The sequence below is a fragment of the Cherax quadricarinatus genome, chromosome 64, assembly GCF_038502225.1.
Source record: "Cherax quadricarinatus isolate ZL_2023a chromosome 64, ASM3850222v1, whole genome shotgun sequence".
NCBI classification, from domain to species: domain Eukaryota; kingdom Metazoa; phylum Arthropoda; class Malacostraca; order Decapoda; family Parastacidae; genus Cherax; species Cherax quadricarinatus.
The window spans coordinates 1,615,515-1,635,514 of record NC_091355.1 but is presented as its reverse complement, the minus strand read 5'-3'; the positions used below and the strand labels follow the sequence as shown (position 1 = coordinate 1,635,514).

The window sequence follows — 20,000 nt, the reverse complement described above, 5'->3', positions numbered from 1 at the left end:
CCGATAACAACAGTTGGTTTACGGAGCGAGATTAGATATTTTGTTATCTCTCGTCATGATCCCCTCCCTCCGTCCCTCCTTCCCCTCACTCTCACCCCCCACCCACCAAACAAGCGACACTAGTAACGACTCAACGGATGGTTCTCAACCTATAAGCACTCTGAATCAACAACGAGAATCAGGTCAGTGATTCCCCTTGACATCAATTACGACTTTAGGACCCTGAAATTTAGTGTTCTTGAAACCCACTTCGCAGTGAAAATAAAAACCTCTCCACTCTGGACCATCATCAGGTTTTGAAAACGGTTCAGGACGGGCCGAAACGTTATCTAGTTTCTGTTTCCAAGTCGTGGGTTAGTTATAAATTGTTCTAGTCACGTTATATAGATTTTTTTTTATTTTCTAGGTGCTTACAGCTAAATTTATTCCATCGAGTGTGTTTTTAAAGTCACTTTAGTGAGACTGAGAAGAGAGAGAGGGGAGAGAGAGAGAGGGGAAAGTTTTAGAAATATATTTAAAACAGTTTGACCCCCACCCACCCTTCCCCTCTATCCCAACCCTACATCTTCCTTGCCCACCCTCTGTGTGTGTGTGTGTGTGTGTGTGTGTGTGTGTGTGTGTGTGTGTGTGTGTGTGTGTGTGTGTGTGTGTGTGTGTGTGTGTGTGTGTGTATGTGTTTGTGTGTGTATGTGTGTATGTTGTGTGCATGTTTGTGTGTGTGTGTTATGTGTTTGTGTGTGTATGTGTGCATGTTGTGTGTATGTTTATGTGTGAATGTGTGTGTGTGTATGTGTGTGTGTGTGTTTTGTGTGTATGTGTATGTGTGTATGTGTGTGTGTTGTGTATGTGTGTGTGTGTGTGTATTTATTACCTACTTTTTGTGAATCCCGAAACCAATGCTCTACCGGAAAAATAAAAATATATATATATATATATTTCTTCTTTTAAGGATCATATTTCGTACTGATTAGTTCTCTACTGATTAAGTCTCTACCACAGACTGATTTGCTGCTACTGTACACTGATTGGTTGCTACCATTTATTTTTTTTTGCAATTATTTGCTACTGTTAAGGTTTCTACCATAGAATTATTGGCTGCAGCCATTGTATTACTGGTTGCTACCACTGTATTTGGTTACTGACCTCTAGTTATAGTGACCAAGTAGCTGGCACTGACAGCAATGTGCCCTGCTGTACTGGCTAGCTGCTATCACTGTTTACCTACCGGAAAAGAAGCTTGAATTGATGCCTCTACGCTCCCCTAAGTCTGTTTATTTCCTAGTTTGTATAAAAGTATAAAATATTTGATCTAGCAATGATAATGTGCACGTAAGTGACCCCTTTGCCGAACCTACTCCAACTTAAAGGCCATGAACTCTTAATCTACACTTGTTTTTTTGACTGGCAAAGGGGTGTTTGATCATGTTAAAATGGTTTAATTTTAACTTATTTTAGGAGCTTCAACCCCCCTTCCCCCACCAGTTAGCCGGTAAGCTATACTCTCTCAGATTAACACAAACCCCGTCATTGCATAGACGTTATGCGGCAGTTTTACTCCTGTGCTTAAAAAAATTCTTTGGATTCGGATGCTATTTGGTTTGATTTCAGAGAGTTTGATCGCGTGGTTACATTAGGATTGCCTCGCTCGCCAGAAAAGTGAAAGAATGTGCGAATACATTATATTGCATCTATGAATGTAGGGAATATTTGATAGCGTATCTAAGAAATTAAGACATACTATGGTGCTTGTGGGGTTAGAACCCATGGAAAGTGAGTCGTGGAACTTAAGGACAGTGCGTAACCCATTGGGCGAGCTGGGTACAATAAGATTTATCCAGCTAGATATATTTATGCATTATAGGGAAGTTAGTATGGGCCACCACTGTGACCATAAATGCAGGTTTCATCTGTAAAAACTTGAATTTGTGGTCACAGTGGTGGCCCATGCTAGCTTCCCTATGACGAATAAATATACCTAACTGGATTAATATTATCGTAGCTACCTGGCTCAGTGGGTTACGCACTGTTCTTAAGTTCTACGACTCACTTGCCATGGGTTCTAACCCCACCAGTACCGTGGTATGTTTACAATAGTGTTATTACAATTTCGTGAGTCAAATCAAAATATCTTAGTTCTTCTTATTGCTCTGTTATCTGTTTCATATTTAAGGGCGTCTATTGTGAATTTGCTGCATTAATGAACAGGATAAAGTATAAATACGCTGGAAAGTGTGCTAAATACATAAATTAAGTGCCTGAGTGGTTGTCCCTGATAAAACATCAATGAGATACTAATCTGTTGTCAAGTTAAAACGCCACAAACAATGTACTGATTCTTTTGCTCTTCTCTGAGATGAAGCCTTGGGCATTTGATAAACAAATTCTACCTTTTATAATACTCAAATTCATATTAAAACTACGATAAAAATCTTTATACGATTCAAAGGACACTTGCAATATATTATTACTTCTAGCTAGATAATTCTCGAGGGTAATATCTCAGGTGTTGTGGAGAGCATCTGTTGTGCTCTGCTAAAATCTACCATATCTCAAGGGATAAAAATAGGCTTTAAACTGAGACGAAAAACGTAAAAAAAAGGTAAGGTACCACAAGTTTAAGTAGATATATATATATTATATATATATATATATATATATATATATATATATATATATATATATATATATATATATATATATATATATATATATATATATATATATATATATATATATATATATATATATATATATATATATATATATATATATAGCGCTAATCTACTGTGTAACTATCTATAGTCTGTGTTATAACTATGGAGAAGGGGGCACGGGTTTAGAAAAGCGCAACACAAAAGAAATGTTACAGAAATAAAAAAAAACAACAACATATAGAAGACAATGTGAGCGTACAGAAAATAAACATCAGCAACACAGCTGTAGACTATATCATCAACATTAACACCTATGGTGGTCGATGCTCGTAGCTGGTGCGTGGGGACCAAACTAGCGTTCCAGCTGCCATACGCCGACCATGTAAGGGGTTAAGTTTACGCCAAGTTTTTTTTTTTTTAAATTATACGACTCTCCTATACTGGTATCCAAACCTTTTTATGCAGAACATTAAGTGGCTACTTAAGTACTGTGGCCTCTTTAAGTACGTGGCCTATATTTTTTTATATGGCCTACGTAAGTAACTTGGTCCACTTATATTTACATGACTTATACTTTTTTTAGTACCATGGTAGAAACAAATACCATGGCCCGTGTAAGTGCGTGGTATTATGCAATAGTGTTATTCACGCAAGAGGCACGGTCCATGCAGACACGTACACAGGATGGGTACATGGGTGGACGAGTCCGCGTGGGGAGTGCCACTGCTTTCCTTTATATGAGTGCCATCTCGCCTTGAGGGCACTGGGCCACCCGTCACTCGAGTCTAGAGTGCCAAAAGTCGACACTGAGCCAGCGTCGACACTGTGATACGCGTCGATACGGCACTAGACGTCTAGATGGCGCTGCATATTGGCATGGTGCCACTTGACGACTAACCACACGTCGAGATTCCGCCGAGAGTGTAAAACGCTACGTTAGAGTGTCATACGCGAGAGTACATATGCTATCAGAGTGCAACACGCAACCAAGATGTCATACGCAATCACAGTGCCATATGGCTCCCCAGTGCCATACTCCACAAAGCTGCACAGCACTCTGCAATATGACACTACAGTACAGTGTCACTCCAGCATTGTATACACCATATTTTTTATAAGTTAAAATAATCCTTTAAGCCACCTTCGTGCCAGACGTCACAGCAAGTGTCATTAACCACAGCAGTGCCATATATAACCACAGTGCCAGACGCCAGCAGAGTGCCATAACAAGTGATGAACATGGAGAGAGTAACGGGTGCCAAGGGTGCCACAGGGAGGGTCAACATGTTGTAAGCAGAGTACCACGCTTGAGACAGAAGAGAACAGAACTATACCCTATACACAACAATACAAGAGTTTTTCACTCATATAGCATCAATATTGCTTATCACTTAAAGATGTACTTATCACTTAAAGATGTACTTATCACTTAAAGACGTACTTCACAAAAACTTCACCACTGAACTTGACAACAAAGGGAAGACAAGACATTTAAGCTTTTACACTGAAGTGAATATTGAATCTTTTTAATTTGCATAGACATTGGAAAGAAGTAAATTTTAATATCTGGAAATCATCTGAATAATATATGTGGTCATTACGTACTTGCATAAACTAATACAGAGAAAGCCCTAACATATCCTCACCCAGATGGGCAATAGGACCACATAGCAACGACCGTTCAGAACAAATGTAAATTAGAAACATCTATCCTGCCCATGTAAGGTACGCGTTAACCTGCCCGGAATCATTGCAAGCCCCTTGTATAAACGCGTCGGGAGAACCTTCGCCCTAACGCCCTTCTTATCCAAGGGTCAAAATGGGTAGAGGCCATCCCGAGCAAGGTGGATGCTGTACGCAGATTCCTCTCCAGGATACCAACTCTCGTGCAATGCAAACTTTACTTGGTTAGTACTTGAAACTACTCAATACTCAACGTGTTAATTCTCAAGACTAGCAAAGGAAAATAAATGTGATAAGCGGTGACTAGAAAATAAGATAGTGATGTATACAACACTAGGGTAACACTAAGGTAACACTAGGCAACACTAGGGTAACATAAGCTTTGAGTTCACGGCTGTAGCCTCAGGGAGAAGGAGGGAGGCATACATTGCTGTGGCCTCGGGAGGGAAGGGAGGCATTACCTACAGTTTATTTGGTGTAATCTTTGGCCTGTCAGGTAGTGCTAGTGAGATGTCACACCACTGACCCCACTACAAGTCATGGAGGGGGGACTCGTCGACCTCCCTTCAAGAACACGGGAAGTCGGCAAAAGTCCGCTTTACAAAATAAGGGAAGATCGCTACCCATCCTCTTATAGATCAAGGAGAGGTCGTTGACCTCCTACTTAAGGGAAGGTCGCCTCCGAGTCCCTCCCATAAGTCGAGGGGAGGTGGACGCCGACCCCTCCATAAGACGAGGGGAGGTGGACGCCGACCCCTCCATAAGACGAGGGGAGGTGGACGCCGACCCCTCCATAAGACGAGGGGAGGTGGACGCCGACCCCTCCAGAGGTGACACCTAGACAAAGTGAGAATGTTAACTGTATGAGCCCCGCCTGAGTGTCATAGTAATGGTCATAAGAGCCCATGAGCCTGCCCCGCGGGGCTCACCTGGGCCTGCCCCGCGGGGCTCACCTGGGCACGCGCGCCACCAGCCAAGTAAAGTTTGTGTCGCACGCAAGCTTGACTGGGCAACTATGGTAGGCTAAACGCTAGAGGAAGTGAGTCGGCCTGGCCGTGGCCGGCCAACCTGGGGTCGGCCAGGCCGGAGCCCGGTTTGGCCGGCCACCGGCCAGCTCGTCCGTCACCCGCCGGTCAACATTATTGCTGGGGAGCCCCTTGGCCAGCGCCGGCTGCTGCTGATGCTGCTGCTGCTGCTGCTGCTGCTGGTGCCTCTACTCCCAAAGTCCGCCGCGCCCCGGGGCCCAGGAGCTGGGGGACGTGGGCGTGGGCGTTCACAGGCCCACGGGGATGGGGTAGGTGGGAACGGTGAGGCCTTGCATGCCCAGCAGGTTAGACACGGAGTAGCCAAGAGAGTTAGTAGTGGTGGTGGCCGCTGGTTGCGTGGTGAAAGCTAGACGCTTGCAGCCGCTCATGTCCATGGCGTTGGCGCCCACGCCCGCGTCCAGCCCGTACACCGCACCGTAGCCAGGTAGGCCGGTGGCCAGGTGACCTGACACCATCCCGCTCGCCGCCGCTGCTGCTGCCGCCGCCGCCCCCACGGAAGCCAAGCCACCGAGAGACGCATGAGTCACCTGCGGCAGGCTAGTGAGCGGCATTTGACTGGAGGCGGCGGCGGCGGCGGCGGCGGCAGCGGCGGGTAGGGAATACGGAGCGTAGCGGTAGGTGGCGAGGGGCGGCACAGGGGAGACCATCACTAACTCACCGTAGCCTCCACGGCCGCCACCCCTCCCGCGTCCAACACTAGTCGGCAGCATCACTTCCTTGGGCTGCGCCTTTTTGCACTCCACCTGCGGGAATACCATCAAAACATTTTAATTATTCGCTCTGAGGCAGTCCCTAGTCTTAACCTCCCTCAGGAAGACACTGCCACCTATTATACTCCCTCAGGAAGTCACTGCCACCTATTATACTCCCTCAGGAAGTCACTGCCACCTATTATATTCCCTCAGGAAGACACTGCCACTTATTATATTCCCTCAGGAAGACACTGCCACCTATTATACTCCCTCAGGAAGTCACTGCCACCTATTATACTCCTTCAGGAAGACACTGCCACTTATTATATTCCCTCAGGAAGACACTGCCAGCTATTATACCCCCCCAGGAAGACACTGCCACCTATTATACTCCCTCAGGAAGACACTGCCACCTATTATACTCCCTCAGGAAGACACTGCCACCTATTATACTCCCTCAGGAAGACACTGCCACTTATTATATTCCCTCAGGAAGACACTGCCAGCAAATTATACTCCCTCAGGAAGACACTGCCACCTATTATACTCCCTCAGGAAGACACTGCCACCTATTATACTCCTTCAGGAAGACACTGCCACTTATTATATTCCCTCAGGAAGACACTGCCAGTTATTATACCCCCTCAGGAAGACACTGCCACCTATTATACTCCCTCAGGAAGACACTGCCACCTATTATACTCCCTCAGGAAGACACTGCCACCTATTATACTCCCTCAGGAAGACACTGCCACCTATTATACTCCTTCAAGGAGACACTGTCACCTATTATGCTCCCTCACGAAGAAATTGTCACCTATTACGCTCCCTCAGGAAGACACTGCTACCTATTATACTCCCTCAAGGAGACACTGTTACCTATTATGCTCCCTCAGGAAGACACTCTCACCTATTATACTCCCTCAGGAAGACACTGTCACCTATTATGCTCCCTCAGAAAGACACTGTTACCTATTATGCTCCCTCAGGAAGACACTGTTACCTATTATACTCCCTCAAGGAGACACTGTCACCTATTATGCTCCCTCAGGAAGACACTTTACCTATTATGCTCCCTCAGGAAGACACTGTTACCTATTATGCTCCCTCAGGAAGACACTGTCACCTATTATGCTCCCTCAGGAAGACACTGTTACCTATTATACTCCCTCAAGGAGACACTGTTACCTATTATGCTCCCTCAGGAAGACACTGTTACCTATTATGCTCCCTCAGGAAGACACTGTTACCTATTATGCTCCCTCAGGAAGACACTGTCACCTATTATACTCCCTCAGGAAGACACTGTTACCTATTATGCTCCCTCAGGAAGACACTGTCACCTATTATACTCCCTCAGGAAGACACTGTTACCTATTATGCTCCCTCAGGAAGACACTGTTACCTATTATACTCCCTCAAGGAGACACTGTTACCTATTATGCTCCCTCAGGAAGACACTGTTACCTATTATGCTCCCTCAGGAAGACACTGTCACCTATTATACTCCCTCAGGAAGACACTGTCACCTATTATACTCCCTCAGGAAGACACTGTCACCTATTATGCTCCCTCAGGAAGACACTGTTACCTATTATACTCCCTCAAGGAGACACTGTTACATATTATGCTCCCTCAGGAAGACACTGTCACCTATTATGCTCCCTCAGGAAGACACTGTTACCTATTATACTCCCTCAAGGAGACACTGTTACCTATTATGCTCCCTCAGGAAGACACTGTCACCTATTATGCTCCCTCAGGAAGACATTGTCACCTATTATGCTCCTTCAGGAAGACACTGTTACCTATTATGCTCCCTCAGGAAGACACTGTTACCTATTATACTCCCTCAGGAAGACACTGTTACCTATTATACTAGCTTAGGAAGACACTGTCACCTATTATGCTCCCTCAGGAAGACACTGTTACCTATTATGCTCCCTCAGGAAGACACTGTTACCTATTATACTAGCTTAGGAAGACACTGTCACCTATTATGCTCCCTCAGGAAGACACTGTTACCTATTATGCTCCCTCAGGAAGACACTGTTACCTATTATACTCCCTCAGGAAGACACTGTTACCTATTATACTAGCTTAGGAAGACACTGTCACCTATTATGCTCCCTCAGGAAGACACTGTTACCTATTATGCTCCCTCAGGAAGACACTGTCACCTATTATGCTCCCTCAGGAAGACACTGTTACCTATTATACTCCCTCAGGAAGACACTGTTACCTATTATGCTCCCTCAGGAAGACACTGTCACCTATTATGCTCCCTCAGGAAGACACTGTCACCTATTATGCTCCCTCAGGCCAGACACCTGTACTATGAATCTCGTGGAAACACCTGTTACTAAGGTGCCTCTAGAGACATCTGTCATTATGTGAAACATCTGTATACACACACACGCACACACACACACACGCACACACACACACACACACACACACACACACACACACACACACACACACACACACACACACACACACACATACACACACACACACACACGCACAAATATATGTATATAATATATATATATATGTAATATATGCATATATATATATATATATATATATATATATATATATATATATATATATATATATATATATATATATATATATATATATATATATATATATATATGATCATCGTTCCTTCCCAAAAGGGCACTAACCACTTGGCTGACACAAGACAAAGTTCTTTATGACAAAAAAAACGAGAGTTGTAGAGAAACAATAGACTTGTAAAAAGACAATAGATCCCCAGTACAAAAACTGAGAGATTCTCAGAACAACACTGAAAGTCTTGAAGACAAAGGCAGAATGAGGAAGAAGAAGAAAGACACAAACTGAGAGTTGAAGACAGAGACATGACACTACTGACACGAGAGAGAGAGAGAGAGAGAGAGAGAGAGAGAGAGAGAGAGAGAGAGAGAGAGAGAGAGAGAGAGAGAGAACTGTATCACTGAGATCATCACCATTGCCAATCCCCCTCTCCCCTGTATCCTCCTGTAACCCAAATCCCTCCCCCCCATCCATTATCCCCCACCCTATCTTCCCCTGTTCTCCCTCACTCCCTTTGCTGAACCACTAGGGGTAAAGGGAAGGGGCATCCAATCAACGATATTTGGAGTCATCTTAGCGGTGATAAAATTGACAACTCACTAAGTGCTGACCGTGGTTGTCAGCTCCGCGAAAAAGTTATGGATAGACTTTTGTCGCTAGCTGACAAAGAGACAAGGACACGGACACGGACACACCAACACACACACACACACACACACACACACACACACACACACACACACACACACACACACACACACACACACACACACACACACACACACACACACACAGCAGAGCTACAAGTGGAGGGAGAAGCAGGAAGGCCAGGACGAATGAAGCCAAACTACAAGAAAGGGGACTACACAGGAATGAGGAACTTCCTGAACGGGGTCCAGTGGGACAGAGAACTGGCAGGGAAGCCAGTTAATGAGATGATGGAATATGTAGCAACAAAATGTAAGGAGGCTGAGGAGAGGTTTGTACCCAAGGGTAACAGGAATAATGAAAAAGCCAGGATGAGCCCATGGTTTACCCAAAGGTGCAGGGAGGCAAAAACCAAGTGTGCTAGGGAATGGAAGAAATATAGAAGGCAAATGACCCAGGAGAATAAGGAGAGCAGTCGTAGAGCCAGAAACGAATATGCACAGATAAGAAGGGAGGTCCAAAGACAATATGAAAATGACATAGCAGCGAAAGCCAAATCTGACCCGAAACTGTTGTACAGCCACATCAGGAGGAAAACAACAGTCAAGGACCAGGTAATCAGGCTAAGGAAGGAAGGAGGAGAGACAACAAGAAATGACCGTGAAGTATATGAGGAACTCAACAAGAGATTCAAAGAAGTGTTCACAGAGGAGACAGAAGGGGCTCCAGAAAGACGGAGAGGTGGGGCACACCACCATGTGCTGGACACAGTGCACACAACCGAGGAAGAAGATACCTTTGAGCTAGATACCTCAAAGGCAATGGGGCCAGATAACATCTCCCCATGGGTATTGAGAGAGGGAGCAGAGGCGCTATGTGTACCCCTAACAACAATATTCAATACATCTATCGAAACAGGGAGATTGCCTGAGGCATGGAAGACAGCAAATGTAGTCCCAATCTTTTAAAAAGGAGACAGACATGAAGCATTAAACTACAGACCAGTGTCACTGACATGTATAGTATGCAAAATCATGGAGAAGATTATCAGGAGAAGAGTGGTGGAACACCTAGAAAGGAACGATCTCATCAACAGCAGCCAACATGGTTTCAGGGACGGGAAATCCTGTGTCACAAACCTACTGGAGTTCTATGACAAGGTGACAGCAGTAAGACAAGAGAGAGAGGGGTGGGTGGATTGCATATTCTTGGACTGCAAGAAGGCGTTTGACGCAGTTCCACACAAGAGATTGGTGCAAAAACTGGAGGACCAAGCAGGGATAACAGGGAAGGCACTACAATGGATCAGGGAATACTTGTCAGGAAGACAGCAGCGAGTCATGGTACGTGACGAGGTGTCAGAGTAGGCACCTGTGACCAGCGGGGTCCCACAGGGGTCAGTCCTAGGACCATTGCTGTTTCTGGTATTTGTGAACGACATGACGGAAGGAATGGACTCTGAGGTGTCCCTGTTTGCAGATGACGTGAAGTTGATGAGAAGAATTCACTCGATCGAAGACCAGGCAGAACTACAAAGGGATCTGGACAGGCTGCAGACCTGGTCCAGCAATTGGCTCCTGGAGTTCAATCCCACCAAGTGCAAAGTCATGAAGATTGGGGAAGGGCAAAGAAGACCGCAGACGGAGTACAGTCTAGGGGCCAAAGACTACAAACCTCACTCAAGGGGTGAGTATAACACCAGGCACATCTCGTGAAGCGCACATCAACCAAATAACTGCTGCAGCATATGGGCGCCTAGCAAACCTCAGAACAGCATTCCGACATCTTAATAAGGAATCATTCAGGACCCTGTGCACCGTGTACGTTAGGCCCATATTGGAGTATGCGGCACCAGTTTGGAACCCACACCTAGCCAAGCACGTAAAGAAACTAGAGAAAGTGCAAAGGTTTGCAACAAGACTAGTCCCAGAGCTAAGAGGTATGTCCTACGAGGAGAGGTTAAGGGAAATCAACCTGACGACACTGGAGGACAGGAGAGATAGGGGGACATGATAACGAAATACAAAATACTGAGAGGAATTGACAAGGTGGACAAAGACAGGATGTTCCAGAGATTGGACACAGTAACAAGGGGACACAGTTGGAAGTTGAAGACGCAGATGAATCACAGGGATGTTAGGAAGTATTTCTTCAGCCACAGAGTAGTCAGTAAGTGGAATAGTTTGGGAAGCGATGTAGTGGAGGCAGGATCCATACATAGCTTTAAGCAGAGGTACGATAAAGCTCACGGCTCAGGAGAGTGACCTAGTAGCGATCAGTGAAGAGGCGGGGCCAGGAGCTCGGACTCGACCCCGCAACCTCAACTAGGTGAGTACACACACACACACACACACACACACACACGCACACACACACATACACACACAATCTCTTCCTTTTCTCTCTCTCTCTCTCTCTCTCTCTCTCTCTCTCTCTCTTTCTCTCTCTCTCTCTCTCTCTTTCTCTCTCTCTCTCTCTCTCTCTCTCTCTCTCTCTCTCTCTCTCTCTCTCTCTCTCTCTCTCTCTCTCTCTCTCTCTCTCTCTCTTTCTCTCTCTCTCTTTCTCTCTCTCTCTCTCTCTCTCTCTCTCTCTCTCTCTCTTCCCTCTCTCTCTTCTCTCCTCTCTCTTCTCTCCGTAAATTGTCTGGTTGTGCCTTAATTAAAACGTTTCCTTAGGAAGGCCGATCATTCAGCTGGTGTGCAGAGTGAGGGAAGGAAGGAGGAAAGGAGGGAGGAAAGGGAGGGAGGGAAGGAAGAAGAATGGGAGGGAGGAAAGGGAGAGAGGGAAGGGAGAGGAGTATGAAAAGCTGGGGAAAGAATGCCAGGATGTGAAAGGAGTGTGGAGAGGTAGATGGAGGAAATCAGATGAAGGAAGGAGTTACTCCTTCTCGATAATACGTAGCCTTGGCTATGATCCAGTTTTGGTGTGATGGATGACTGACACATCTGTCTTAGCCTCCCCTCATTCCCTTCTCTCTTTGCCCTCTATTCCCCACATTAACCCTCTCTTCCTCCCTTCACGATACCTCACTCTATTTTTCCCCTTCACTAATTCTCTCTCCTCTCCTCCCTTGTCTTTTCCTATCTTCACGCTCCCTTATTCTCTTTATTCTCCCTTCATTAATTCTCTCTGCTTTCCTCCCTTGCATCTTCCTACCTTCACTCTCCCTCATTCTCATTATTCTCCCTTCATTAATTCTCTCTCCTTTCCTCCTTTGTCTCTTCCTACCTTCACTCTCCCTCATTCTCTTTATTCTCGCTTCATTAATTCTCCCTCCTTTCCTCCCTTGTATCTTCCTACCTTCACTCTCCCTCATTCTCTTTATTCTCCCTTTATTAATTCTCTCTCCTTTCCTCCCTTGTCTCTTCCTACCTTCACTCTCCCTCATTCTCTTTATTCTCCCTTCATTAACTCTCTCTCCTTTCCTCCCTTGTTTTTTCCACCCTTCACTCTCCCTCCCTGCCTTTGCTCTCCACTCATCACTTCTCTTATATACTGATAGACTTAACAATGGTCCAGGAAGGACCGAAACATCGTCGGAACTTTTCTGTCCAGACTCTGATCTAATTGTGAATTGTTCCGGTAACGTCAGGCCATTATTCCAGTCCACTCATCCCCTTAAAACTCTGAATGAGCACAAGAGCTGCAGCTCAACTTCTTCAAAATATGTAAGACTTATAATTTAATCCTCCCAAGAGGGGCCTGGGACTGGAGGTCAACAATATCAAGAAAAACTTTTTTTCACCACCAACATTATCCACACTTCCTGCAGCTTAAAAATCCTGAAAAGGACCAGGCGCTGTAGGTCAACACTCTCAAGGGGCCCAGGAGCTGTTGTACAGTACCCACAAGAGGCGGAGAAACAACGGCTCTACATCCTCAAAAGCCTCGAGGAGGTGTATATCAACAACCTTAAAGAGGCCCAGGAACTAGAACTCAACCCGGTAAAACACTAAATGTCTGACACTACACGAAACTTGACGTGCGGCTTCCGCAGGTTTTCTTCGTTCCTGCTTGACGCCGGAACAGACTGATTATCGTGGAAGTGGGGACTGATACCGGGAGGCTCCACTGTACCGGAAGGCTCCACTGTACCGAGAGGCTCCACTGTAACGGGAGGCTCCACTGTACCGAGAGGCTCCACTGTAACGGGAGGCTCCACTGTACCGGAAGGCTCCACTGTACCGAGAGGCTCCACTGTAACGGGAGGCTCCACTGTACCGGAAGGCTCCACTGTACCGAGAGGCTCCACTGTACCGGAAGGCTCCACTGTACCGAGAGGCTCCACTGTACCGAGAGGCTCCACTGTAACGGGAGGCTCCACTGTACCGAGAGGCTCCACTGTAACGGGAGGCTCCACTGTACCGGAAGGCTCCACTGTACCGAGAGGCTCCACTGTAACGGGAGGCTCCACTGTACCGGAAGGCTCCACTGTACCGAGAGGCTCCACTGTACCGGAAGGCTCCACTGTACCGAGAGGCTCCACTGTACCGAGAGGCTCCACTGTAACGGGAGGCTCCACTGTACCGGAAGGCTCCACTGTACCGAGAGGCTCCACTGTAACGGGAGGCTCCACTGTACCGGAAGGCTCCACTGTACCGAGAGGCTCCACTGTACCGGAAGGCTCCACTGTACCGAGAGGCTCCACTGTACCGAGAGGCTCCACTGTAACGGGAGGCTCCACTGTACCGGAAGGCTTCACTGTACCGGGAGGCTCCACTGTACCAGGAGGCTTCAGTGTACCGGGAGCCTCCACTATACTGGGAGGCTCCACTATACCAGGAGGCAGCACTGTACAGGGAGCCTCTACTATACGGGAAGCCTCCACTACACCGGAAGCCTCCACTACACCGGGAGCCTCCACTATACGGGAGGTTCCAGTATACCGGGATGAGGATTCAGTCTACTAGGAAGGGGTCCGTTGTCACGGGAAGCGGTCAGTTTAAATAAGGAGAGTGTTCGTTGTACCTGGAGGGAGTGTGTTCGTAATGTCGTAAGGGGGTGTCCATTGTACCGGGAGGAGGTGTCCATTGTACCAGGGTCCGCCACAGCTGCTGCCGGCAACAGCTGATTGAACTCACCTTTTTTATCAAAATAATCGTTCTAGTTGTTTATTAACGAATATATATATATATATATATATATATATATATATATATATATATATATATATATATATATATATATATATATATATATATATATATATATACAAAGTTAATAATTTTGTACCAAAAGAACCTTAGAAAACTTATCTAACCTTACAATAATTTAATAATAAACAAACATAATAAAATATATTTTTTTTTTTCGTTAGATTCAGAATGATTTTTGCGAAATTATTGCGTACACAAATTTTCGCTTGCCTTATTCGGCAAAAACAAGCGATACAAGATGCAAAACAGCCACAGGGGGAATTGAATGATAGCTCCAGGCCTTTCGTGATGCAATCAACACATCATCAGGAGCTTGCAATGTTACGATCACAGTGATATGTATATATGTGTATCCCCCAGTGTATATACACCGGAAGTTCATACGATCATAGGGATGTGTATATATGTGCATCCCCAGTGTATATACACTGGAAATTTATATTAATCCCTCTTTCTGAATCCCTATATTAAAGTCTCCTCCTTGGTGGTGTACAGGAGACAAGCAGCCTTAATGACCATCGTGTAGTAGATAGGATTTAAACCCCATTTGCCATCTCATTTAAAGTACATCACCGATATTTTGTTAGAGCGGAATTCCTATATAATTTACCGTAAATAAAGCCTTTATTAACGAGTGTTCTCATTACTTACTGTGAGTTTACATGCTCGTTAAATAAACACATGAGGATTTTTTTTCTGAAATAATTATATATACATTTTTTTTATTTCCAAAGTACTCACCACTGACATTTTCATGACACTGGATGCATTTTCTTATAATTTTTGGGGGGTCATTTTCAAGGAGTAAGAGAATTTGCATATAAATTCTCCGGCTATGCAGAGGCAGTTCTGTGAACTATGTTTGTTATATTACAGATTTCATCCTCTCTCTCTCTCTCTCTCTCTCTCTCTCTCTCTCTCTCTCTCTCTCTCTCTCTCTACACACAATGGTTTTTACAAGGTTAGATTAAGAGTTCCTATCTTTATTTACAAGGTAAGAGCTGTTACCTACCTCAGTTCAGTTGAAAGCTACCCCAAGCAATCTCTCTCTCTCCCTCCCTCTCTCTCTCTCCCTCTCCCTCTCTCACCCTCCCTCTCTCTCTCTCCCACTCTCACTACCGCCACTATAGATCAACACAAGGGTAGGCCAGAATGAAAATGAATGCGTCGCTCCACTTAGTAAAATGAAAATACTCTTGTGAACACAGACATGGATGGTTGGTGTTACCAGTATGGTGAGAGGCATAGTGGCATACCTTCCCTTCCCCTTCCATCACTACACCTTCCCTCCCAACTGTTTACCACAACCATCCCTCTCTCTTTACTCCATCTGTCTTTCCACATGCATTCTTTAATGCACCTTTTAATCAAGTTATTCTGCTCTATCTGCTGCTTATTCCTCCCATCATTATGACTTCCATAATGGTTTCCATCTTCTTTTTTCCCCTTACCCTCTGCATATTTAGCTCCATCTCTCTCTCTCACTCTGTTCGTCATCTTTTCTTCCCCTGTACCCTATTTCTTTTCCAAATTAAATAATTCCCAAATTATCCTCCTTCCTATTTACCCCTCTTTTTCCTTACCCTCCTTTACATCATTTCTCTTTTCTCTCCTCCACCCCTCTCTTCATCATTCCTCTCCCACCCATCTTCAATATCTTCCTTCTTCCCTCACTCTCCTTCCCTCCTCTTCTCTCCTTCACTATCTTCCTCCTTCCCTCCTCCATCCCTGAATGCTATAATTACGTATTATTGTTTAATTTTACGTAGGATGTTATTGCAGTTATGATTGATTTAATTACCAGTTGTAGTGATTAATCCGCCCTCGGTTATTTTCGTAGGAGGGAAGAGAGAGAGAGAGAGGCGGAGGAGAGACGGGGAAGAGAAATAATGAAGGAGAGAAAGAATGAATAGGGAGAGAAGGAAAGAAGGAAGGAAGAAGAGATGGAGAAAATAAAAGATAAGAAAAATCAGGAGTTAGAAGAAAGGACAAGAAAGAACAGGAGAGGACAGAAAAAAAGAAAGAACTATGTAGAAAAGAAAAGGAAGAATGAGTTAAAAAAGGAAATAATTGAGCAAGAGGTAATGGATGAATAACAGTGAATAAAGAGGAAATAAGAGGCACAAACTAAAAAAGAAGAACATAATAAGTGTTATTACACTCTAGCTATCCATATATATATATATATATATATATATATATATATATATATATATATATATATATATATATATATATATATATATATATATATATATATATATATATATATATATATATATATATATATATATATATATATATATATATATATATATATATATATATATATATATATATATATATATATATATATATATATATATATAGAAAAACTTTATAAAACTGGGTTGCTTAAATGTGCGTGGATGTAGTGCGGATGACAAGAAACAGATGATTGCTGATGTTATGAATGAAAAGAAGTTGGATGTCCTGGCCCTAAGCGAAACAAAGCTGAAGGGGGTAGGAGAGTTTCAGTGGGGGGAAATAAATGGGATTAAATCTGGAGTATCTGAGAGAGTTAGAGCAAAGGAAGGGGTAGCAGTAATGTTAAATGATCAGTTATGGAAGGAGAAAAGAGAATATGAATGTGTAAATTCAAGAATTATGTGGATTAAAGTAAAGGTTGGATGCGAGAAGTGGGTCATAATAAGCGTGTATGCACCTGGAGAAGAGAGGAATGCAGAGGAGAGAGAGAGATTTTGGGAGATGTTAAGTGAATGTATAGGAGCCTTTGAACCAAGTGAGAGAGTAATTGTGGTAGGGGACTTGAATGCTAAAGTAGGAGAAACTTTTAGAGAGGGTGTGGTAGGTAAGTTTGGGGTGCCAGGTGTAAATGATAATGGGAGCCCTTTGATTGAACTTTGTATAGAAAGGGGTTTAGTTATAGGTAATACATATTTTAAGAAAAAGAGGATAAATAAGTATACACGATATGATGTAGGGCGAAATGACAGTAGTTTGTTGGATTATGTATTGGTAGATAAAAGACTGTTGAGTAGACTTCAGGATGTACATGTTTATAGAGGGGCCACAGATATATCAGATCACTTTCTAGTTGTAGCTACACTGAGAGTAAAAGGTAGATGGGATACAAGGAGAATAGAAGCATCAGGGAAGAGAGAGGTGAAGGTTTATAAACTAAAAGAGGAGGCAGTTAGGGTAAGATATAAACAGCTATTGGAGGATAGATGGGCTAATGAGAGCATAGGCAATGGGGTCGAAGAGGTATGGGGTAGGTTTAAAAATGTAGTGTTAGAGTGTTCAGCAGAAGTTTGTGGTTACAGGAAAGTGGGTGCAGGAGGGAAGAGGAGCGATTGGTGGAATGATGATGTAAAGAGAGTAGTAAGGGAGAAAAAGTTAGCATATGAGAAGTTTTTACAAAGTAGAAGTGATGCAAGGAGGGAAGAGTATATGGAGAAAAAGAGAGAAGTTAAGAGAGTGGTGAAGCAATGTAAAAAGAGAGCAAATGAGAGAGTGGGTGAGATGTTATCAACAAATTTTGTTGAAAATAAGAAAAAGTTTTGGAGTGAGATTAACAAGTTAAGAAAGCCTAGAGAACAAATGGATTTGTCAGTTAAAAATAGGAGAGGAGAGTTATTAAATGGAGAGGTAGAGGTATTGGGAAGATGGAAGGAATATTTTGAGGAATTGTTAAATGTTGATGAAGATAGGGAAGCTGTGATTTCGTGTATAGGGCAAGGAGGAATAACATCTTGTAGGAGTGAGGAAGAGCCAGTTGTGAGTGTGGGGGAAGTTCGTGAGGCAGTAGGTAAAATGAAAGGGGGTAAGGCAGCCGGGATTGATGGGATAAAGATAGAAATGTTAAAAGCAGGTGGGGATATAGTTTTGGAGTGGTTGGTGCAATTATTTAATAAATGTATGGAAGAGGGTAAGGTACCTAGGGATTGGCAGAGAGCATGCATAGTTCCTTTGTATAAAGGCAAAGGGGATAAAAGAGAGTGCAAAAATTATAGGGGGATAAGTCTGTTGAGTGTACCTGGTAAAGTGTATGGTAGAGTTATAATTGAAAGAATTAAGAGTAAGACGGAGAATAGGATAGCAGATGAACAAGGAGGCTTTAGGAAAGGTAGGGGGTGTGTGGACCAGGTGTTTACAGTGAAACATATAAGTGAACAGTATTTAGATAAGGCTAAAGAGGTCTTTGTGGCATTTATGGATTTGGAAAAGGCGTATGACAGGGTGGATAGGGGGGCAATGTGGCAGATGTTGCAAGTGTATGGTGTAGGAGGTAGGTTACTGAAAGCAGTGAAGAGTTTTTACGAGGATAGTGAGGCTCAAGTTAGAGTATGTAGGAAAGAGGGAAATTTTTTCCCAGTAAAAGTAGGCCTTAGACAAGGATGTGTGATGTCACCGTGGTTGTTTAATATATTTATAGATGGGGTTGTAAGAGAAGTAAATGCGAGGGTCTTGGCAAGAGGCGTGGAGTTAAAAGATAAAGAATCACACACAAAGTGGGAGTTGTCACAGCTGCTCTTTGCCGATGACACTGTGCTCTTGGGAGATTCTGAAGAGAAGTTGCAGAGATTGGTGGATGAATTTGGTAGGGTGTGCAAAAGAAGAAAATTAAAGGTGAATACAGGAAAGAGTAAGGTTATGAGGATAACAAAAAGATTAGGTGATGAAAGATTGAATATCAGATTGGAGGGAGAGAGTATGGAGGAGGTGAACGTATTCAGATATTTGGGAGTGGACGTGTCAGCGGATGGGTCTATGAAAGATGAGGTGAATCATAGAATTGATGAGGGAAAAAGAGTGAGTGGTGCACTTAGGAGTCTGTGGAGACAAAGAACTTTGTCCTTGGAGGCAAAGAGGGGAATGTATGAGAGTATAGTTTTACCAACGCTCTTATATGGGTGTGAAGCGTGGGTGATGAATGTTGCAGCGAGGAGAAGGCTGGAGGCAGTGGAGATGTCATGTCTGAGGGCAATGTGTGGTGTGAATATAATGCAGAGAATTCGTAGTTTGGAAGTTAGGAGGAGGTGCGGGATTACCAAAACTGTTGTCCAGAGGGCTGAGGAAGGGTTGTTGAGGTGGTTCGGACATGTAGAGAGAATGGAGCGAAACAGAATGACTTCAAGAGTGTATCAGTCTGTAGTGGAAGGAAGGCGGGGTAGGGGTCGGCCTAGGAAGGGTTGGAGGGAGGGGGTAAAGGAGGTTTTGTGTGCGAGGGGCTTGGACTTCCAGCAGGCATGCGTGAGCGTGTTTGATAGGAGTGAATGGAGACAAATGGTTTTTAATACTTGACGTGCTGTTGGAGTGTGAGCAAAGTAACATTTATGAAGGGATTCAGGGAAACCGGCAGGCCGGACTTGAGTCCTGGAGATGGGAAGTACAGTGCCTGCACTCTGAAGGAGGGGTGTTAATGTTGCAGTTTAAAAACTGTAGTGTAAAGCACCCTTCTGGCAAGACAGTGATGGAGTGAATGATGGTGAAAGTTTTTCTTTTTCGGGCCACCCTGCCTTGGTGGGAATCGGC

The 20,000-nt window shown here is 44.1% G+C and overlaps 1 protein-coding gene across 5 annotated transcripts in view; it reads right to left on the bottom strand.

Moving 5' to 3' along the window:
* The window catches only part of LOC128700039 (RNA-binding protein Musashi homolog Rbp6), a 532,325-nt gene that overhangs the window by 42,984 nt on the left and 469,341 nt on the right, over nucleotides 1-20,000 (bottom strand). For all 5 annotated transcript variants that reach the window (XM_053792974.2, XM_070098697.1, XM_053792975.2 and 2 more), the window contains one exon: nucleotides 6,042-6,126. In XM_053792974.2, coding sequence (XP_053648949.2) covers nucleotides 6,042-6,126 — 85 coding nt within the window. The remainder of the gene's footprint in view (nucleotides 1-6,041; nucleotides 6,127-20,000) is intronic.